The sequence below is a fragment of the Pan troglodytes genome, chromosome 15 (genome assembly GCF_028858775.2).
Source record: "Pan troglodytes isolate AG18354 chromosome 15, NHGRI_mPanTro3-v2.0_pri, whole genome shotgun sequence".
NCBI classification, from domain to species: Eukaryota; Metazoa; Chordata; class Mammalia; order Primates; family Hominidae; genus Pan; species Pan troglodytes.
Window position 1 is genome coordinate 101,735,048 of NC_072413.2, and position 21,949 is coordinate 101,756,996.

The window sequence follows — 21,949 nt, forward strand, 5'->3', positions numbered from 1 at the left end:
GATGGGGCGGAGTTCAAGCTCCGATTAGTCCGCGCTCCGTGGCGGGCTTGGCGATTGGACGCCGGCGCTGTCAGCCGCGCGCGGACCGGGGCGGGGCGGGCGGTGCCCCGGGCTGGGCGAGGGGCCGGGTGCGGGGCCGCTGGCCGAGAGGCTGAGGCGGCGTCATGTCCTCCGAGGTGTCCGCGCGCCGCGACGCCAAGAAGCTGGTGCGCTCCCCGAGCGGCCTGCGCATGGTGCCCGAACACCGCGCCTTCGGAAGCCCGTTCGGCCTGGAGGAGCCGCAGTGGGTCCCGGACAAGGAGGTGGGTGGCCGTCGCCCCGGCCAGCGCCTCCGACCCGCCCCGCCGCCCCGGCCCGGCCCCGCGGGCTTCCAGGCTCCCGCGACGACCCCTCCGCCTCCGGGCGGCCCCTTCCCCAGCCGGCCCCCGCCCCCGCTCTCTCCCAGGTTGGCCGCGTCCCCGGGCCGCCGCCTCAGGCTCCTACGCCCGCGGGGAGGGCGGGAGGCGCGCGGTGTCCCGGTGCGGGGGTCCCGGGAGGGCAGGAGGCCCTGCACCTGTCCAGGGCGGGCGCCGGGAGGCGGGGTGCGGGGCGCGGGCTGGTCCCGGGGGTGGGTGCGGCCCTGCCCGAGGCCGGTTCGTGCTGGGCTAACGCGTGTGGACTGCGTCCCGAGAGCTGGGGCTCGCTCCCGAGAAAGTGGAAGGCGGAGCGCCTTCCTCGCAGGCTCGGTGGGGAGGGCGCGGGCTGTCCGCGGAAGCGCTGGAGCTGGCGGCCCCGCAGGGGTCCCTCCCGGGAACCGGGGGAGGCGTCGGTGCCGCGGGCGGGTGGCCGGTTCCGAAGCCACCTCCTGCTCGGAAGGAGGGCCAGGACCCAGTCTGCGGGCCAGGCTGCCCCCCCGTTTCCCTTCGTCTATACCACCCTCCACCTCGGAAGCGAGATCGCAGTCGCCCACTGGACAGTTTGAAGGAGACCGCAGATTTGCACCCGTTTCCCATGGGCCCAGACACGGCAGGAGTTGCCCAGGCCACTCCTGCAGACATTGGGGCGTGGGCGTGGGGTCCCTGAGCCAGGCCATCCGCTGGGCCTCCCGTGGGGTTCCCTGTGACCTGATCGGAGGTGCCTTTGCCTCACACCAGCCCCTTGGCCAACTGGGAAGGCCCCGAGTGCATTTAATCCCACTGGCTGTGCGCTAACAGGTGTGTCCAGTTTCTGTTCTGTGGATTTTACCACGATAAAAAAAAATTGGGGGAGAAAAAGAATTTTTGTAATATGACTTTCATACTTAACACGTGTTACAGATTCGTTTAATTCCCTCAGTGATAGAACTAAGCAGACGTTGGAACTAGGTTCAAGAAGTCAAAGTAGCACTAATTGACTGGGTTCATTGAAGCTTGGTGGGAGGCCTGGTGGGGGGGTGGGCGGCCACAGAGCCTCGGGGACAGGACGGAATTCGAGTGACTCTGGGGAAGTGTCTCTGGCATCTACAGTGTACGGAGCCATCACCGGTCACTGAGCGTGTCCTGGAGAGTCGAGACCAGTGCTGCCCACCTCTCCCCAGTATCGCCACCATAAGGAGTCTTTGTAGACACTTTCCGCCAATCATCCTCCTACATCTTTTTTAAAATTTACTTTTAAGTTGACACGTGAAAATTGTATTTATGGTGTAACGAACTCTTAATAGCACAGAAATACTCTACAGCTGGATGAACCGTAAGGAGCACGTGAGAAAGTGTGGCCAAGGTGAGGCAGACGTTTCCACCAAAGCACAATTTCTCTCTCCCTGCTGTACACATGCACTGATCTTACGGTTCTGTTTTTTAGTTAACCACTGTGTTCCCCTCCTTCATTCTCTCTTCCAGAGCCCTTCTGGTATCAGCTGAATTGTTTAGCATTTTTCCCTGCCTTTCTTTGTGGCCTCTGCTGAGGCACTGTGTGGAAGTCCCGCGGTGACTTCCGACCGAGTGGAGTTGAAACACTTGAGTCAAGGTGGCACCCCTCGTGGAAGAGAAGATTCATTCCCACGCTGGTGTGGTGGCAGGATACCCCTCCAGAGCCCCCCACCATGTTTGGATGATTAACTGGGATCTGAGCAGCTGAGGGAGGTCCTAGCATTGGGTGGGCTTGGGGGACAGAGAAACCATTCTAGTAAGATGGACTTTGTCTCTGAGTTTTGCGTTGTGAATTGTATTGGAGCATGGTGTTACAGGCCAGAAACGACCAAAGACAGTGTTCTGGAGGAACCTAGAACGGGGCAGTAAGGGCTGGAAGATTTGGAATAAAGTCCAGCTTTAGTTGCAATAGCTCGAGGGGACACGTACGGTAACAGTCGCCTGGCATGTGGCGATGCTGAAGGGGACACTGAGCTACACTGTGCTGGCTGCGTGCTTGGGGCCACTAAGGTGATTGTCGGGAGGTGACTCAAACGTGCAGATAACCAGTTGTGGGAAATAGGTTTATTTGAGGTGGTTTGGAATGGGGAGAGGAGAATTTGGTAGAACTTGGCAGGTGGGTAACATTGTCCTTGGCTTGGTGGCCATGTGCCGATCGGCATCATCGTCGTATCTGTAAACGTGTTGGTCCATTTTCATTCCAGCTCTGTTCTTAGCCAGGGGAGTCTGAATCCAGCCCAGTGCCTGTCTCCCGAATACCAGCTGCCTGACCGGGCTGGTTTATCAGTTTGGGCCCATGAGGGTTATCCCTTTAAAATGCTGCAAAACCCCCTGGGGAGCGTGTGCACACATGCACCTTTCTCCGAGAGGTGGCCTGCAGCTCTCAGATTCTCAAGGCTCTGACGCAGAACCAGTTGAGAATCGTTTCTCCAGTCTGTGCCTCCTCAGGAGCCTGTGGGGCAGGGGAGGCAGAGGCGGCGTGTAAAGCTTCGTGCGACACCACTTTGGATAGAGGTGCTTTGGGGGTGTGAAGGAAGCCTCAGATGATCCCTGGGGCTTGTCTGACTCTGCCATCAAATATCCGACACTGACGCAAGGCAGTGGGCTTGGGGGTGGGCGGTCCGGGCGTGCAGCCATCTGGGCTTGTCACAAGCAGCTGAGATCCTGAGTTTTATCCTTAAAATCCTTGCCGCTGTGCACCCCTCCCACCTCCCATCCGTGGTGCTGGCAGAAGAATGACCGCAGCTCCATGCTGGCGGGTTGACACTTTGATGGATACTCTAGATTCAGAGCCAGGAAGGAGAGAGCACGTGCGCGTCTGATCACGAGCCTGGACTCGGATGAGGAGAGATCTGAAGTGAGGACTGTTGCTAGAGGTGTCTGGAGCTGTGCAGCAGGGAGAACAGGGGACCCTGAGTTCTGCGAGGGTCTCACAGGCCAGGCCGGACAGGGCTTTTCTTTTGCAGGGAGGAGTGGCCAAGGCTAGAAAGAATCAAGCTGGGGAGGTGGGATGGGCCAGTGGAGGGTCAGGACCTCCAGCAGATCAGAGAGCTGAGGCCAGAATACAAAAATTAGCTGGGCGTGGTGATGAGTGCCTGTAATTCCAGCTACTCGGGAGGCTGAGACAGGAGAATCACTTGAACCCAGGAAGTGGAGGTTGCAGTGAGCTGAGATCGTGCAGCTGCACTCCAGCCTGGGCGACCAAGCGAGACTCCGTCTCTAAATAAATAAATAAATAATAAAAATTCAAAAATTAGTCGGGCGTGGTGGTGTGTGCCTGTATCCCAGCTCAGGAGGCTGAGGCAGGAGAATCACTTGAACCGGGAAGAGGAGGTTGCAATGAGCCAAGATTGTGCCACTGCACTTCAGCCTGGGTGACAGAGCAAGACTCTATCTCAAAAAAAAAAAAAAAAAAAAAAAAAAAGTCCAGGTAAGGGAATTGTGTTCCAGTTGATCATGAGGAGAAATGGCCAGTGTTTTCTGAGGCAGAGAATGGGAATTTGGAGGGCCTTGCTGCAGGTAAACAAGGGGGGCATCTGTGATCTCCTCTGGCTCGTATGGGGAGGGTGGTTCTCGGTGGAAGGCTTTCCCAGCACACTGCAGGGTGGGGGGTTTCATAATTGTTGCCAGGATCTCAGCGCTTGGGTAAAGCTCACCCCTGTGAGGTGCCAGGGGCTGCCAGAGCCTCCACAGGTGTTCTGGGAACCAGCAGCCTCATGAGATACTGCCAGGGACACCAGCGAGCTTCTCAAGGGTCCCTGTGGCTGGCTAAGAGCTTTTTCTTTTTTGAGACAAGGTGTTGCTGTGTCACCCAGGCTGGAGAGCTTTTACTGATGTTAGGTAAAACTGAGACTTTGAAGCCACAAAAAAGGATTCCTGGGCGTCCTGTGGGAGGCCAGGCCGCCTATAGCATAGCCCTCCCAGGATGTGATCATAGTGTCTGCACCTGTCACCGTCTTCAAACTGTCTGACAGCTTCAAATTGTAGAAAACTGATAGTAACGCACGTGTTTCTAGTCCCTGAGATGCAAGTAGATTTTGTCCCTCAGAGGTGAAGTTGATGTCCTCTCTCACACACCCCACCGCGGGGTCCCTGCAAGAGGAGCCAGTTTACAACTCATATCTTCCTTCCTCACGGCCTGTATCCATGTCTGCTCTTTGGATTCTCCTTTGAACTGGGTTTTTAGTCTTATTGGTTCTCTCATTAACTAATGAGGTAAATCTTTGACGTGGGTTCCTTTTCTGTTTGTAGGAGTTACGCTCTACCAGTTAAACGTGATTATCTTTCAATAAAGGTGCATTGATACATGCATTTAAATTGTTTTTTGATTGGCGAGTTCTTGGGGGGCTGAGAATTAGTTGACTGTGGGAGCCCCACCAGCCAGTGGGTGACGCTTCTCACTGTAGTGTGGGAGCTCAGAGTGCGTGGTGGGGCCTGATGTTTTTTGTCACCCAGCCTCAAAGGGAGGGCAGGCCTATGTCCATGTCCAGCCTGTGTCCTGAGACTTGGTTCTTTTTATAACTTTTTTTGAACATCCATTTAAACTCCCTAAACTATACTTTCAGATTATATGGAGGCGCTTTTGGTTTCTTGCGTGCTGCCAAACCCCACTCTTTGGGGTGGGCCGGGTGCTGGTTCTGAGGAGCTGCCCTGTGACCCTCGAGGGGCCGTTCCTGTTGCATTGGAGTGGGGGAGCGGGTCTCGACCTGCAGGTCTCTAAGGAGCTCCATGCTGGTGTCTGCTGCACTGTGGAGGAGTGATGGGCTTCATGATTTCTGTTTTTTGTTTTGTTTGAGACGGAGTCTCACTGTCACCCAGGCTGGAGTGCAGTGGCGCGATCTCGGCTCACTTCAGCCTTCACCTCCCGGGTTCAAGCCATTCTCCTGCCTCAGCCTCCCGAGTAGCTGGGACCATAGGTACCCGCCACCACGCCCAGCTAATTTTTAGGTTTTATTTTGTAGAGACGGTCGTGCTATGTTGCTCAGGCTGGTCTGAAACTCCTGAGCTCAAGCAGTCCTCCCACCTCAGCCTCCCGAAGTGCTGGGATTACAGGTGTGGCCACCACGCCTGACCTGGTTTCTTCTTTCATTGCTCGCGGCCATCTTGCTTACCCACTGGGAAGCCTAGTTTATGGCATCTGCCTTGACCGCCTCCGAGCATGTCATCTGGCAGGGTGGGTGCAAGTCAGTTGTGGTTTACTGGACTAGCAAGGAGGGGACAAGCGCCCAGGGCTCTGACTCCTGTAGGCAGCCAGGAGAAGTGTGTTCCAAAATTTCACTGGGAGCCGTCTGCATGCACCTGCCCTGATCCTCGCTCCCTCTTGGCCCCGCTTCCCTTGAGACAGCTCCTTCTGTGTCCATATAGCTTCCCGCCGAGCCTGTGATTGGCCCTGCAAGGTGGCCGCGGAGGCCTCCCATGGAGGTGAGTGCCAGGCGCCCCAGAGAGGCCTGGGCCGAGGCTGCCTCTGTGACGCCACTGCACAGGGCACAGAGGGCTCCTGGAGAGCACTTGGGCCCCACCGTCCATCCTAGGGGGCAGTGTCTGTCATTAGCGGGCTTATCTGCTTGGCTTGGGCAAGAGGGTCAGGCAGCAGATGGGTGTTATTAGGGGCACTGCCCAAGCTGACCTTGCCTCACTCTCCCTCTTCATCTCTGTGTGTTTGTCACAGCCTGCACCTCTGGCCTCGTGGCCCTCACTAAACACCTTTATTATTTATTTATTCATTTTCCTCACTAAACGTCTTGAGGCCTGTTTCATTGGGTTGTTCTTGGAGGTTTTAGTTTCCCCAGCGAATGTGCTGGTTTGAAAGTCTGCTCCAGCCCACACTGGTGGTGACACATGTGTACCTGGGATGTGACGCAGAGGCTGGCATTCCAGACACCGCTGGCCACCTACGGTGAAAACGGATGAATCACACTTGGTTTCTGGGCTTTGGTGTATTCTCCCTAGCTCCTAAAATAGCTGTTCCACTGAGCATCAGAGCTGCGGGGTCCAGTTAAAGGAGGCGCTGGTGGGAGCCTGGTCTGGGGCCCGGCTTGCTGTCCTGCGCTTCCTTTGCGGGGCGTGCTTACTGGCGGGGTAGGTATTGGCAGTAGTTTTACCTTATGTCTTCATCCATTGCTTTATTTCATATTAAATTGCTCTGTTGATAATTTTTTAAATTTCTTTCACTAATATAATCAATAGGAAATTACCTTATTTAAAAGCCTATACATCTAAGCTCCTCGGTTATTTTAGAGTAATAAACTTCTGGATCACTTATATTTTTAAGGGGGCAAATCCTAGGTGTGGTCTGTCTCTTTTTTTTTTTTTTTTTTTTTTTTGAGACAGGGTCTCACTCTGCTTCCCAGGCTGGAGTGCAATGGCATGAACATGGCTCACTGCAGCCTCGACCTCCTGGGCTCAAGCTGTCCTCCCAGCTCTGCCTCCCAAGTAGCTGGGACTACAGGTGTGCACCACCATGCCTGGCTCATTAAAAAAAATGTTCAGGCCGGGCACTGTGGCTCACGCCTGTAATCCCAGCACTTTGGGAGGCCGAGGCAGGCAGATCACAAGGTCAGGAGATCGAGATCATCCTGGCTAACACAGTGAAACCCCGTCTCTACTAAAAATACAAAAAATTAGCTGGGCGTGGTGGCGGGCACCTGTAGTTCCAGCTACTCGGGAGGCTGAGGCGGGAGAATGACGTGAACCCGGGAGGCGGAGCTTGCAGTGAGCCGAGACTGTGCCACTGCACTCCAGCCTGGGCGACAGACTCCATCTCAAAAAAAAAAAAAAAGTTCGTAGAGACAGGGTCTTGCTGTGTTGCCCAGGCTAGTCTTAAACTCCTGGGCTCAAGTGATCCTCCTGCCTCAGCCTCCCAAAGTGCTGGGATTACAGGCGTGAGCCACTGCTCCAGCAGTGTGGTGTTATATTTAGAAATTGGCCTTTCAGCTTGCCCAAACACAAACTGCACAGTAAATGTGAAAAGCAGTCCTCTTTCACCACCGTCTGCTGAGAATATTGAGAGCCCTCTCCCCTCCTGTCGGGCGCTGTGGGCCAGGGTCACCATGGAGAGACCATCAACAGTTACTCTCACTGGAACCTGGTGATAACGTGGCCTCGTGTTTGCTTAAGCTCAGAGTTAAACCCCCCGTGAAGCTTTCTCTAGCAGATTCTAGTGGATTCTGTGGCTAGTGGATGTCTGGGGTCAGGGAAGGGGCCACCACACAGAGGCAGGGACTGTGCCACCACACAGCAGGCAGAACGTTCCGGAACCGACAGGCCCATTTGAGGGCAATGGCAGGGCTGGGCTGAAGCACAGTCAGGGCGGGGAACAGCCAGCCAACGCCCACAGCCCGTGGGCAGGGAGCCCCTGGCAGAGCTGCCAGCTGGACTTTGTAGATGCTTCCAGAAGGCTGGGGTGGGCCAGGCCTGGTTTCCAAGTCCAGGAAGCAGCTTAAAAGCAAAGGGAAACAAAAAAAGGCTGGTCGTGGGATCTCACAACGCTCAGGACCTGCCTGCCTGAGTTGGGGCAGTGGCGACATGGAACTCGGCAGGGATGAGGCCCCGTGTGGGTCGCGACGGGCCAGTCCTTGCTGCAGAATGGCGTCTGAAGGGCCCCTGATGTGCGCCACAACCGGGACCTCTGTCCTCCTACAGTGAGGGTACACGTGGCTATGGGCCCCATAGGACTCCTTCCAGAAGCATCTGCAGAGTCCCAGGACCACCAGACTCTGTTTTGCCAACTAAGCACAGTGGGCACCTGGCACCTGATGTGGACTGTCTCCGAGCCCCCTGTGGAGGGGCTGCAGGCTTCCTGTGCTGCGTGTGTGGGTCCCGCAGGCTGGAGGGAGGCCCCTGCCTTTGCAGATTGCAGGGTGGCAGGGACACGCTGAGGGTGGCGGGGACACGGTGAGGGTGGCGGCTGTGATGGCACCGCATCAGAGCAGCTCCTCCGCACCAGCATCTTCTGGGGCTCAGAGAAGGGGTTGGACTTCCCAGAGAAGGGGTGCAGGGCAGGGAAGAGTCCCCATGCCTGTGAGGGAGAGGATCAGGGTGGGGCGGTGGAGGATCCATGGCTGGGCCCCCAGACCACAGGGAGGCTGTGCAGCCATGTCAGGCGCTGGGGGATTGGGCGGCCGCGCGGTCCCCACCCCGGCTCAGACCCAGGGGCCTGTGTTCCAGAAGGTGCTCGGCCCCAGTGACCCCACAGGCCTTGCCTGCCTCGTTGTGGAATCAGCCCCAGCAGTGTTCGCCGGCCCAGGGTTGGGCTGGAACGGTGCCATGCGTGTGGGAGCAGCTTTCCCACTGAGGGGCCGAGCCCTGTCAGCTGCTTGTCGGTGCCAGCACAGCCCGTCTGTCCTTGGTGGAGCTCTGAGGCGGCTCTCGCGTTAGATAAGGCGTCTGAGCTCTTGTGTGGCTTGGTAATGCTGTGGCCGCCTCCAGTCTGCCTCCTTTTCGAGACTTCAGGCCCTCAGTTTATGCTCGCCAGGTAATTCCTGGTCTCGTTTGGGGGCCCCCTCCTTCCCCCAGAAGGGAAAAGGGGGCTCTTCGTGGAGCGAAGGTCTTCTCTTACATTTCTTTTGAGGATTATTGTGCTTTGAACATGGATGATTCTTGGTCAATATTCAGCCGAGCCCTTAATCATCAGAAGCCAAAAGACCCTCCATCTCTCCCAAGAGGACCCCTTTGACTCACACCGTTCCGTCGCTGGTTCATTGAACCCACACCTGTTTCTGGTTCACCACCCGCCACCGAGGTCTCTGACAGCGAGGACCAAAGCGGGGTGTGCTTGTCACACCTTCTTGTTTCATCCTTACCAAGGACCCCAGAGCTGAGGGAGGCGAGGCATCCTGGGTCCCGCAGCCCCCATGCGCTGCTGAAGGGCCTGCTGGGGAGTGGGTGGGCAGCACCAAGGGCCCGCTTTGAAAAAGGCTGTACCGGCTTACCAAATCCGGGGACCATTTTCATGGCAAAAGTGTCCTTCACTCTGTTAAAAGAATGCATGGTGACACAGATTTCCTTCAGAGCCAGGTCTGAATGTCTTCCCCTTGGACTGAAGTCCCTGCTGTTAGAGCGGGGGAGCCGGCGGCGATGGCGGCGTCCTCGTGCTGCGCTCGTGCCGGCGTCAGGGTCCCCCTGCCATCTGGAGTGAGCAGGAGGCGGCCAGGCCAGGCCTTCCCAGCTGAGGTTTGGGAGTTCCGTGCCTTTGGTGCTGAGGGTGAGCGTGTTCATGGTGACTTCGTCCCTTGGTCATGAGGAGGTTCGAGCTAGGAACCCCCTGCAAGTGGTCAACGCATCCGGCTTGCTGTTCTAAGTGGAGGCGGCAGGCACAGCTGGGACCCACGCCCCTCAGAAGCAGGCTCTGTGGTGGTCGGAGCAGGCACCTCACCAGGCCACGCTCCATTTGGGGCTGCTGAGAAGCTGGCTGTGGCCAGTCCTGAGGTCTCTGCAGCCCTCGGGAGCTTGGAGGCCTGGCTGGTTTTTCTAAAGAGTTGGCCGGGTGGCCATGGCTGCCCACAGTGGGGTGTGACCTTGGGCTTGTGGCCTCCTCAGTGAGGGCCTCCTGGCAGGGGCTGAGAGTCCAGCGTCAGTGGGGGGGGGCTTCAGCATAGACCACCACATGTGTGTCTCTGGGTGCTTGGTAAATGTACCCTGCGCTTCGGTGACAAGTTTTTTTGTCTAGTCAAGTGAAGCAGTGGAAATGCAAGGAGCATCTTAAATCTGTTTTATTTCTAACTGATTTCAGTTCCACCTTTACCCTTAGGCCGACCAAGCATCTGAGGTGCCAGGACAGCACCACCTTGCCATGAGGCTTCAGGCCTGCTGTGACCCCTTGGGGAAAGTGAGCCCCATGGCCACCTGCCCAGTTCCCAGGTCTTGTGCTGTCAGAATTCCTGGTGGGCCCTGAGCCCAGTCACCTTCCTGTTTCTGTCCACCTTTGTACATTCTGTGTGCATAGAACACTCTTTGCCAACAAAGTCCAGCCTTGTGAGCCCTGGCTTGTGAGTCTTACAGCTTCTCTGCGCCTGGGTCCTCCAGCTGAGGAAGCATCTTCAGGGTGTCCCCAGGCCTGGCGCCCGCCCCCGTGACACACACCGGCCTGTGTGTGCTTCAGCTGCTTCCAGGGCTTCCCTCACAGGCGGGGGTCAGGGCACGCACGCCAGGACTCCAAGTAAACCAGAATAATAAGCTTTATGTCTCAGATACCTGGGCTTTTGCCGGCTGGCGCGCAGCCCCAGAATCAGCAGCTCCCCATGCTCACCTCGTTTGTGAAGTGGGTGCTAGCACAGCCTTCCCTGGTTTAGGGGTTTAGGTTGGCTCTTGCTGTGGATTTCCTAGTCACTTCGTGGCGTTGCTCTTTGGTTGTAGTAACAGGACCAGGGCTAAAAAGGCGTTGTTAAGGTGAACTGCTGTTGGGTCCAGTGTGGAGGGACCTGAAGTGCCAGGATGCACGCTCTGCTGCGAGACAGTCAAACCCCAAGCCCACCTCAGGCCCCATGGGTACGCCGGGTGCATCTCCCGCAGGCCTTGGAGCAGCCTGCACCCCACCGCATTGGCTCTGGAGCCTGGGCACAGGCGGCCAGTCCACCGTCCTGCGTCACAACCCTGCCTGCCTCAGGCTGCTTGGGTGCGTGGGGAGGTGGCAGGGCCCTGCTTTCTCAGCAGCCCGTGGTCGTGCCCCAGCGACGTGGTGAGTGACCAGGCTGGGTTTTAACGCTTTGTCGTGTCTTTCCTAGTGTCGGAGATGTATGCAGTGTGACGCCAAGTTTGACTTTCTCACCAGAAAGGTGAGCTGAGGCCGCTGAGTGGGGGTGGTGGGAAGAGGGGAGGGGCCCCAACAGGACAGCTGCGGCTGCCCCTTCTGGCAGGGGACGGATGTCATCTTATGGCTTGTTGTTTTGTTTTTTGTTTTTTGTTTTTTTTGAGACGGAGTTTCGCTCTTGTCGCCCAGGCTGGAGTGCAGTGGCTCCATCTCGGCTCACTGCAACCTCTGCCTCTCAGGTTCAAGTGATTCTCCTGCCTCAGCCTCCTGAGTAGCTGGGATTACAGGGGCTTGCCACCACGCCTGGCTAATATTTATATTTTTAGTAGAGATGGGGTTTCACCATGTTGGCCAGGCTGGTCTCGAACTCCTGACCTCAAATGATCCTCCCATCTCGGCCTCCCAAAGTGCTGGGATTACAAGTGTGAGCCACCACACCCAGCCATTATGGCTCGTTTTGAGTGTCAGCCATGCCCTGTTTCCGTGGAAAGTGACTGTGCTGATTCTGCTGGACGCTATGGGGTGGGGGTGCAGCTTGCGAGGCCTGTGCACCCACCTGCCCCCCGCCTCCCCCTCCCCCCTGCCCCCTCCGCCCCGTCCCCGTGCCGCTTTGCCCCCGCGAAGTGTCTTGCCCCTAATGTGTGCCCAGCTCATGGCGCCCCGAGGCCCGAGGGCGTCCTAAGCAGTGGGACTTGGGTAGTTGAAAGAAAGCTGAAAAACAGCCATTTTGATCCATGATTTTGAAAAAAGGGCCTCATTTCCCAGGTGAGGCGGATCCCCGCTGCGTGGTGGGGAGCCCAGGGGCTGGCGTCAGGAGGTGCGCGTGTGCAGCGGCCGGCACAGGGGCCTCGCGTTTAGGCGTGGCCCGGGGAGTGCCAGGCCAGCCGGGGCCACACCCGGGGCCGCTTGTTCCCTGCCCCTCCTCACTGCCAATCCTCCCGCATCTGCCCAGCACCACTGTCGCCGCTGCGGGAAGTGCTTCTGCGACAGGTGCTGCAGCCAGAAGGTGCCGCTGCGGCGCATGTGCTTTGTGGACCCCGTGCGGCAGTGCGCGGAGTGCGCCCTGGTGTCCCACAAGGAGGCGGAGTTCTACGACAAGCAGCTCAAAGTGCTCCTGAGCGGTAAGGACGGGTGTCCTGCGCAGTCCTGCGCGCTCCGCCAGCCGGCTCCTCGTGTCTGTGGCGATGCTGTGGGCTGTGCACGGGGCGTTCTGCTTCTCTTTGACGTTCTCTCGCCCTCCCTCCCTTCCCCGTTTTCTTCTGGATTCGTTTAGAAGCGGTTATAGAGCCTTCCCTTCTTTTCAGAGACGGAATGTCGTCTAAAATGTTGGTGCTGACTCCGCTGGGCACGTCCATCAGGTGGGAGGGGAGGCCCTGGGCCCAGGCAGCACCTTCCTCCTTCCCCCAGGTGGAACCCGGCGCCGGCGCTCGGGCGTTCGCAACCACTGTGGCTCCTCGATGAGAGTCCGGAGACCTTTGCCCAGTAGCACGATGCAGACCCGGTTTTGAGCCATCTCTGGGGACCTGGTGTGGGAGAAGGGCATTCTCCAGGGGCATAGGGTGTGCCTTCCTGGAATCTGAACAACGAGCAGCGCCTTCTCCCCACTGTCCGTCCACCTCTGGCCACTGCCGTCCCAGCCTCCTGTCCCCTGCCTGCCCGCCATGGGGTCTGGGACCACCTGCCTTCCTGCCCACAGCTCCGTCCTGTGTGAAACGGGCATGGTCCCTGGCTGGACGGTGGGCTTTGTTGTGCCTCCTTTCTGCTGTCTTGGTCCTGTCCTGCCAGCTCTTAGGATGTGTGAGCAGAGGGGTTTATTGTTCTTTGATCTGGACCTTGGTGATGAATTCCCTGCATCCTTTGAAGGATGTAAAAGAATTTCGAGGAGATTTGTAAGCAAGCAGAACCTGTCTAGAGCAGCGCCTTTGGGTTTACCTCTTAAACCCTTGATCCATGACTGCCTTTTTGCTCAGCTGAAGGGGTCCTTAGAACAAAGCTGTGGTTTGTTTCTTGCTGTTTTTACTCTGTCCTCTGTGCGTGCGTCTCCTACTGGTACTCGTGGGAAGGGTTAGGTGGAAAAGAAGCAGGCCCTGTTCTCACGTTTGCTTTTGTGTTCCCAAGGAGCCACCTTCCTCGTCACATTTGGAAACTCAGAGAAACCTGAAACTATGACTTGTCGTCTTTCCAATAACCAGAGGTAAGAGCCGGATCCTGCTTGGCACGGGGTAGCATTGTCACAGACCGGGAGCCTCGGTGGCACTGAGCCTGAGAGTGACCCGATTTGGACACTTTTATTTGATGTAGATACTTGTTTCTGGATGGAGACAGCCACTATGAAATCGAAATTGTACACATTTCCACCGTGCAGATCCTCACAGAAGGCTTCCCTCCTGGAGGTAAATGCCAGCACATCCTTTCCTAAGCCAGGAGGGTTTGGTGCCATGCGTGGGTGACAAGAGGAGCATGCACTTTTGGGATCAGGCAGCCGCCCTGAGGAGCGGGGTCTGCTGGGTTTCCAGGACAACCTGCCTTTCCTCTTTTGCGGGGCGTGTATTTACTCAGTGGCTTTAGAACTCGCCAGGTGAGTGGAGACTTAAACTGTAAGACAACAAAGGGACATTTGCCTCAGCATGTCATAATGATTTCCTCTGCTCTAAATGCTCTAATGTATCATTCCGTTTATTGTTGGATTCAAACCAAGGATAAAGCCCCAAATGCAATAACTGAGATCCCCAAAAAGGTCTGAATGGTGGCTCATCGGGAGCCAGCACTTCAGCCCTCCTGCAGGCGTCTGTGCAGACTAAACCCCTGGTGCATTTCCTGGTGAGCTTTGGCCCAGCCTGGGCCTCTCCACTAAACTCTGCTGACGGGGAGCTCGCATCCCGTTATCTGCAAACTGTGCTGACAGATGCGTGTGCCGTAACCCATGTTGCTTTCCTTCCGTTCTCTCACCGGCTCTTGGTTGCTCCTTCTCGCCACTGCCTGCCCACCTTCTTGCCATAGAAAAAGACATTCACGCTTACACCAGCCTCCGGGGGAGCCAGCCTGCCTCTGAAGGTCAGCCTCTTCCTCCTCGCCGGGGCTCCCCGCATGCAGCGGGCCCGTTCCTCCCCTCGCCACCTGGCTTCTGTCCATGGGGTGGTCCATGCCAAGGTTCTTTGTGAAACCTGAATTCACTTACTTTGGTTGACTTAAGAGAGATGTTGGATCTGATAAGTGGGTTTATAAAGCATAAATGAAGATACCGCAGCAGATGTACTTTCTCAGTTCTGTCTCAGGGGGAGGGTTACCCAGCAATTGACAGCTCTCTGTCAGTACCTGCCAGCCCTGAACAGGCTGAGGCCAGGGGGCGTGGGGGCTCACCTGCCCTTGGGAGCCTCTCCCAACACTGCCCTTCCCCCCGAGGCCTGCTGCTCCCCAGCTCAATGTGGCCTCCTGGGACCCCTGACTCTCCTGGCACTTCTGTCAGCCTCCTGGATGATGAGGTGAGATGCCCAGGCCAGTGTTATGTCCTGAGCTCAGGGATGTGTGTGGAGCTGGGATGGCATCAAGCTGGTTGCCTTGAGCAGGCTGCAAGGTATAGACGCCCAGGTGCAAAGGGTAGGGTCTGGAGAAGCGGGGGTCACCCCAGGCACCCCTCTCTGCCTGCCTCCTCCTGGGGAGCCTGAGGCTCAGATGAAGGCCAGTGCCTCAGGAGGCCAGGGCAACACAGCCTCCCAGACTGCTCTCCTGGGCAGACCCTCCCCAGGGCTTCTGGCACTGTGTCCCCCTTGTGGTGGCTTGGGGGGTACAGTGAGCCCCGCTCTGCCCAGTCTCAGTAGAGCCCTTCAGACCCCAGCACCCTGTCTTCCGGTGGGGGTGGGGACAATAGGAACAGTCCCCTGACCTGAAGGCAGCCAAGGGGCCGCCTGCCAGCCTGGGCCCTGTACGGCAGGCCACACACTCATTCTTTCAAGGCCAGATAGTAAACCTTTGCCAGCCACATGTGCTGTGGTGAAGGCGGAGGCGGCTGCAGAAGACAGGGTGACAGAAGGCCATGGCTATGATCCAGTGGTGCTTTATCAGGCAAATGCAGGCAGTAGGCAGAGCCATGGTCGCCCTGCTCTAGAGCCCAGGCAGGACGTTACACTGACAGGCAAGGTTCCCCAGTGTTGGGGGTGGGGGTGCGTGCCCTAACCACAGAACCGGGCTTATGAAAGTGTGGTTCTAGAGGCCCGGCATGGTGGCCCACGCCTGTAACCCCAGCACTTTGGGAGACTGAGGCGGGCAGATCACCTGAGGTCAGGAGTTCGAGACCAGCCTGGGCAATATGGGGAAACCCTGTCTGTACTAAAAATACAAAAATTAGCTGGGTGTGGTGGTGGGTGCCTGTAGTCCCAGCTACTTGGGAGGCTGAGGCAGGAGAATCGCTTGAACCCAGGAGGCGGAGGTTGCAGTGAGCTGAGATGGCACCACTGCACTCCAGCCTGGGCAACAGAGACTCAAAAAATAATAATAAAGCCAGGCACGGTGGCTCATGCCTATAATCCTAGCACTTTGGGAGGTCAAGGCGGGCAGATCACCTGAGGTCGGGAGTTCGAAACCAGCCTGACCATCATGGAGAAACCCCGTCTCTACTAAAAATACAAAAAAAAAAAATAGCTGGGCGTAGAGGTACACGCCTGTAATCCCAGCTACTCAGGAGGCTGAGGCAGGAGAATCACTTGAACCCGGGAGGCGGAGGGTGCAGAGCCGAGATCGCGCCACTGCTCTCTAGCCTGGGCAACAAGAGCAAAAACTCCGTCTCGGAAAAAAAAAATGTGGTTCCGGGGCCTCCCAGGGGACAGCGTGTCATAGGTTGCTCAGGCCTCCAAGCGTGGTCAGTGCACCTCCAACTGCAGCCTTGGTGCCCACTCCACCAACCGGCAGAAGAGCCGGCCCTGAGTGCTGATGGGGGGGATGTGTGTCTGATGGAGGGGTCTCCTGAGAGGTCAGTGATTGCCTACGATGGGGCTTCCCTCCCAAGTCATCAAGTTCATGGGAGGCTGCATCCCATGGGTCTCTTTCAACACCAGCCCTGACTGAAGAGCTGCTCTCTTCAGCAGTGTATTGTTGGAGCGAGTGCTGGAATTGAGTCATTGTCACTGGAACAGCTGGTCACTGCCCAAAGACGGGGAGCCTGGGTCCCAGAGACCAGTCCCCAACATGGGTGCTGGGTCTGGGGAGATGGCCCGTGACCAGGCTGGGGTGGAATTTCCCTGACACTGGGCCTTTGTAGTGACAATCCCCTCTGTGCTGACACCGCTTCTCAACAGGGGGATGGCTGAGGCCTCTGACTCCTGGGTGAGGCCAGCTGTGACCCTGACCATCTGCTTGGCCCGTCAGTGGCCAGGGCGCTCTCGAGGTGGCCTCCACTCTTCCCCCAGTCCTGGGTGCAGGTGGGCACCTCTGCAGGAGCCAGTCTTGTCTGGAGGTTCTCTGAAGGCAGGAACCCCCACAGGCCCCAGGGCACAGCAGCGCCTCAATCAATCAGCCGAGAACAAGGCCTCTCGTGGTGATGTGGCTCTTGTTGTTTGTCCCGGGCCCTGGGGCACCCGGCTGAGTGTCTTGGTCCCTCTCCCACCCCACCTGTGAGCTTGGGGTCTCCCCTCAGAGGCCTGAGGAGATGGTGTTCCCTGGGTGCTCCTGAGCACCAGCCCTCCCTGCCAGGCTACTCTTGGAGCAGCACAAGGTTAGGATGTGCTGGCCACCGCCTTGGGGCTGGTGGCCACCTGGGCACTCGGGGCCTCCTTTGGGCCGTCTTACCTCGTCTCTCTCCTCCAGGAGGCAACGCACGGGCCACAGGTATGTTCCTGCAGTATACAGTGCCGGGGACGGAGGGTGTGACCCAGCTGAAGCTGACAGCGGCGGAGGACGTGACTGTGGGCAGGAGGCAGGCGGTGGCGTGGCTAGTGGCCATGCACAAGGTACCTGAGCCCAGGCCAGGGAGGCTGGGCCCTCTGGCTTAGACAAAAGCTTGCCTTTCCCAGAGGAAGCTCTGTGTTCTGCCATTTGCCCCCTATCCCCACAACCTGTTCCCCCTCAGCTGGGGTGCCCACGCCATCTCCCCTGAAACGCACACAGGCTTGGCTCCACCAGGCACAGGACCAAGCAGGCCTCACTGTGTTGATCTTGTCTGATCTGCAGGCTGCCAAGCTCCTCTACGAATCTCGGGACCAGTAACTCTACGTGGGGCTGAGCTTGGAGTACGTGTGGTCACCTGGACTGAGTCGCTTGGAACAGCAGAGCCTGCTCCTTGTGTACCACAGGGATGAATCCTGCTTGTGCTGGGAAATGCAACTCATGTATTTGGAGAAACAGAAGTGTTCACTTATCTAGTGCAATATGTTCACAGTTTATTAATGCTTTAAACAGCTTCATGTTTTAGAATTTGTGTACTGTCAATACTTAATTGGGGGTGGGAGAGACTGAGCTACACTACTGCTGAACTATTTTTAGCATAATATATACCATTTTTATGAGTTCACAGGTCTACTAGAAGGTTCTGGCCCATCAGTATTCATTTCATTTAATTCTTCCACAGAACCAGTTTGGGTAGTAGGAACTCAGGCTTCTGGTCTGCAGTGGAGCCTGTTCGCCTCTAATAGCCAGTTTACAGCACTTGCCTTAGCCTGTTTCACAGACTGTCCACTTACCTTGTCACTAATTTGGGGCTTCTGGGCTGTGAGTGATCCTTTGATACTTCACCAAGGGGAACGTGGGGGCTTTGTGTTTTGTACTTTTCACTCACTATTTCACTTTATTAAGATGACTGTACAGCAATTTGTATATAAAGCTTATGATTAAAACCTATTTTGAACATACAGACAAGGCCTCGCCTTCCTGTGTCCAGATCACCTGAACCCTCGTGCCACAGCGCAGTCTGGGTCCAGAAAGAAGACTCACAGCCGCCAGGGTGAGACGGGTTTATTGTGCACATTTACACAGCGTCAGCAGCGTCGGGGCTGGCAGTGGCCACGCTCCTGTGGCCGGGCTGCTCTACAATGGCGTTCACTTTTCTTCACCACACTATGTACAGTCAGTCAGTGCTCCGAGGTGATGGGCTACAGTGCTGCATCAATGAGTCTATACACACATTTTTACATAAATTACACACAAGACTCATACATGAAAAATAGAGCCTAAGGGCCTGTATTTTAATGAGAAAAAAAAATTTCCAACATAGTTCGGGTAGCTTTGAATGGTCTAGTCAAAAAATACTTTTGGTATATAAAAAGCCTGTACGTACAATTCACACCTCAGTGAAGTGCCATCCTTGCCTTCAGGCTAGGCCTGGGACAAAGGTGGTGGCCTCATAGCCAGCCCAGGCAGGGAGATCAGCAGAGAGGGGTGGCCCCTGACCCCAGCTCCTCTGCCCCAGCTGCTGCCCCTTGGTGGCGGCCCCTCCTGACACCAGGCGTCTGCCATCCTTCAGGCACCAAACAGCCCCGTCTACCTGGCCCTGGTCTGCCCTCACACCAGTCCACCCCCAGCCCCAACCCCAACCACCCTCTGCTGCCACGGCCTCCAGCACCTGACTCCATTCAGAGAACTGAATTTGAGCTTGCAGGGGTGAGAACCACACTGAGCAGCATGACAGGCTGTGAGATCGGAGGAGAAGAGTATATGCTGAGGCTCTCCCAGTTGTCACTTGGTCTTAGGGGTCCTGGTGCCTGTGGCGCGGCAGTCCAGCCACAGTGCTGGGCCTGCACAATCAGCCTTTAGGTGAACTGGAACAGGAAGCGGAACCCCCAAGGCGGCCGAGCAGAGTGGGTACTGGGAGGCATACACACTGGGCAGCAACACTGGACATGTTTCCATACAGAGGCTCCTTTGGTGATGAAGGGAAGAAGGATCATGTGTGGGGAGTGTGAGAAAGGATGAGTGTCCGATTCGGTGACAGGAGGCAGGGCGGTCGCAGGGGAGCAGACCTCACAGCGGCGGACACTGTTCACTGCTGGAGGGGGTGATGGCCTCGGGGCCAAGTCAGTAAAAGCTTCTGTCTTCACTGGCAACCAACCAGGGGTTATGGGACTTCTTAATGGCAAGAGGGGTGGGTGTTTTGAAAGTGGGTATTTATTTGGATTTACAGTAATTGGCAAAATTCAGTCCTTGGAGGCGAAAGTACCTCTCCCAGTTATGGGCAAACTGGAGAAAGGGCCTCACCTGGAAACTGTAGGATTCACATTGTGGACGCTGTCTGCTAAAGTGAGCACCATTAAGACCATTTTCTAGCTGCAGCTTTCCTGGAAAACAGCACAATAATCTCTTAAGTGGCTCCTGGTAGCTGGCAAGACCATGCGGTGCTCCAAAAGGAAGTTCAGGCCAGTGTTCGCTGTCGGGGTTTGATCCGTGGATACAGCTGGGAAGCAACGGAGCCGCGTCAGGACAGGAAGCCACACACGGAGCAGGGCCAGCCAGACCCGACCCCTGCTCCTCACCTCAGCCACCCTGGACAGCCGTGCAGCACCCTTGTCCCTCAGGCCTACACTCAGCTGCACCTCTACACTGAGACCCACCCAGCCCTCTTTAAAATGTGCCTCGTACCCCCAGAATATCCTGTTTTTCTCACAACACTTCCTGCCACCTAAAGACTTGTGACTGCCTGTGGCTCTCAAGGTCATAAGCTCCCCTGGACAAGGGTCTCTGCCTGGCTCCCTGCTGTGTTTGCCTGGCCAAGAACGTTGGCTCAACAGGAAGCCCCTGGCAGCTCTGCAGGGCACAAAGAGAGCAGAGGCAGCTCCCTCTGCCAGAGGACTGAGGGAATCACAAGTCCAACACAGAGCTAGCAGCCTGCACGTTCCCACCTCTCCCTCCACTGGAGAAATTTCTAGGCTGCAGAGATTTCTAGATTGGGGAAAGTGTGGGTGGGGTGAGCCGGGCCACTTGGTGAAGTTCATCATGAACCGAGCTCATTGAGCGGCCCCTCACTGGGGCACTCAGCCTCCGCACGGGCCTCCATGGCATAAGCATGGCTGGGGGAACCTCCTGGGGCCCTGCCTGAGCCTCATGCCAGCTCTGCCAAGTAGGCACCTCCCCCTCTACAGAGGGGGCTGCTGAGGCTCAGAGAAGCGAAGCCTCCCTCCCCAGCCCCACAGCAGGATAGGACCACACGCTGTACAGAGACACGGACGGCTAGTTTCCCGTAAGTAACCTGAGTGCTCACCCCCAGCAGGTTTTTGGGCACATAGCCCTCCCGGTCTCCAAGGCGAGCCCACCACCACTCAGTCTCGCTTTCGTCCTTGCGCCTCAGGATGGTGAGGGCGTCCCCTTCGTGGAAGGACAGCTCGTCACTGTTCTGGGCCTCGTAGTCCCACAGAGCATACACCACACCTTTGTTCATCACACCCAGCTTTTCCTGCACCCCTGGAACCAGAGAGCAATGGTCAGGCCTCAGCGGAGGGTGGCCTGCAGTGAGGGACCCTGCTCGAGGAATAGGACACAGTCATGCTGCTGCCGAGGCTGCTCTCAGCAGGCCCCACAGAGGCCAGCGAGGGAGATGAGAGACTATTGGAGACTAGGGCCCCCACCTGATACCTCCCCTGCCCGGCCCAGCTGCTGCTCCTGCTGCCGGCCCTTTCTAAGTCCTGCAGGACAGACAGGACAAACGAGCTCCTGAGCCCCAGGGCAAAAGTGTGCTGTTCTTAAGGTGACACTTAGCAATCACAGCCAGAACAGATTTCTAAAGTCACTAGCTAGAGCAGCTGTGACTGCTCTTGGATGGTAATGAACAAACTACACACAACTGAGCCCCGACTGAGCAGCTACTTGTGGGTTCCCAAGAAAGGGCCCTTCTGTGGGACACTCTGCTTCTGAGGCCCAGTTGTGGTGACCATGGGGAGCTTCCCTTCCCTGTGGTGGTGCCACTGTGACTGCAGCCTCCTCCTCACACTGGCGGGACTCACCTGGGGGCTGCTGTGCCTCCCCTAGCCCTGCCACACAGCCTGAGAGTTTGTTGCTTGGCTCTGTTGTGGGAGCTTGGGCCAAAGAGGGCATCACATGGCTGTTTTCATGGATAATTTCAAACCTAGGGTCCAGTGTAGGGCACATAGTATGTTCTCAAGTAATGTGTGGAATAAATGACTTGTGACTGTTTAATACTCAGAATAGAGAAGATGTTCCAGCTCTTGGAAAATGCGGCCCTGGCTAAAGCAGCTTAATTAGGACATGAGCCTCATTCATCAAATGTTTCCAGGGAATGGCCAGGGCCCCAGGCCACCCCAGGAAAGGAGCTGGCCCTGCTTCCAGAAGCAAGGGTACAGAACATCTATGCAAAGCACAGCCAAGTCATTTTGTTTTCTTGGGAATCTGGCACAGAATCCTTCTAACAACATGGACTTTCAAACATGTTTTCAGGAATGAAAACAAGGGGCAGTGTGACCTTCACTCGAGTGAGACATCCTGGCTGCCCCTGAAGAAGGTGGAACAGCTCGAGAATGCTGTGCTGCCAGGCACGGTGGCTCACACCTGTGATCCCAGCACTTTAGGAGGCTGAAAGTGGGCAGATCGCTGGAGCCCAGAAGTTCGAGACCACCCTGGGCAACATGGCGAAACACTGTCTCTACAAAAAAAAAAAAAAGTACAAAAAATTAGCTGGCTGTGGTGGGACAAGCCTGTAGTCCCAGCTACTTGGGAGGCTGAAGTGGGAGGATCAGTTGAGCCCGGGAGGTCGAGGCTGCAGTGAGCCATGACTGCGACATTGCACTCCAGCCTGGGTGACAGAATGAGACCTTGTCTCCTGTCTTAAAAAAAACAAACAGCTGTGCTGAAGCTTCTCTGGCACCGGCTGACTGTTGCCATG

At 56.6% G+C, this 21,949-nt stretch overlaps 2 protein-coding genes across 22 annotated transcripts in view; one reads left to right on the forward strand and one right to left on the reverse strand.

Moving 5' to 3' along the window:
• The first annotated feature begins 85 nt into the window (after positions 1-85).
• ZFYVE21 (zinc finger FYVE-type containing 21) lies at positions 86-17,974 on the forward strand. 2 transcript variants are annotated; one of them, XM_016926791.3, is made up of 8 exons: positions 98-302; positions 11,108-11,158; positions 12,086-12,254; positions 13,252-13,327; positions 13,435-13,526; positions 14,134-14,187; positions 16,933-17,075; positions 17,296-17,974. In XM_016926791.3, exons 1-8 carry the CDS (start codon positions 165-167, stop codon positions 17,329-17,331), a joined length of 759 nt encoding a protein of 252 aa, XP_016782280.1. In that variant the 5' UTR covers positions 98-164; the 3' UTR covers positions 17,332-17,974. The 2 variants fall into 2 exon arrangements, with proteins under 2 accessions (XP_016782281.1, XP_016782280.1); XM_016926792.3 differs by lacking the exon at positions 14,134-14,187 and having other exon boundaries at positions 86-302.
• Positions 17,975-18,060: 86 nt separating this feature from the next.
• Positions 18,061-21,949, reverse strand: part of PPP1R13B (protein phosphatase 1 regulatory subunit 13B) — a 110,290-nt gene continuing 106,401 nt past the window's right edge. For 18 of the 20 annotated variants that reach the window (XR_010151287.1, XM_054665824.2, XM_054665827.2 and 15 more), the window contains 2 exons: positions 20,315-20,514; positions 18,061-19,510 (listed from right to left, as the gene is read on the reverse strand). Coding sequence is in view for 19 of the 20 variants with exons in the window: in XM_054665824.2 (XP_054521799.1) it covers positions 19,469-19,510; positions 20,315-20,514 (242 nt within the window). In the remaining variant the exon portion in view is untranslated. Of the gene's footprint in view, positions 19,511-20,314; positions 20,515-21,229; positions 21,710-21,949 lie in introns of those variants that run through there. The other 2 variants (XM_054665826.2, XM_054665823.2) reach the window with 1 other exon arrangement.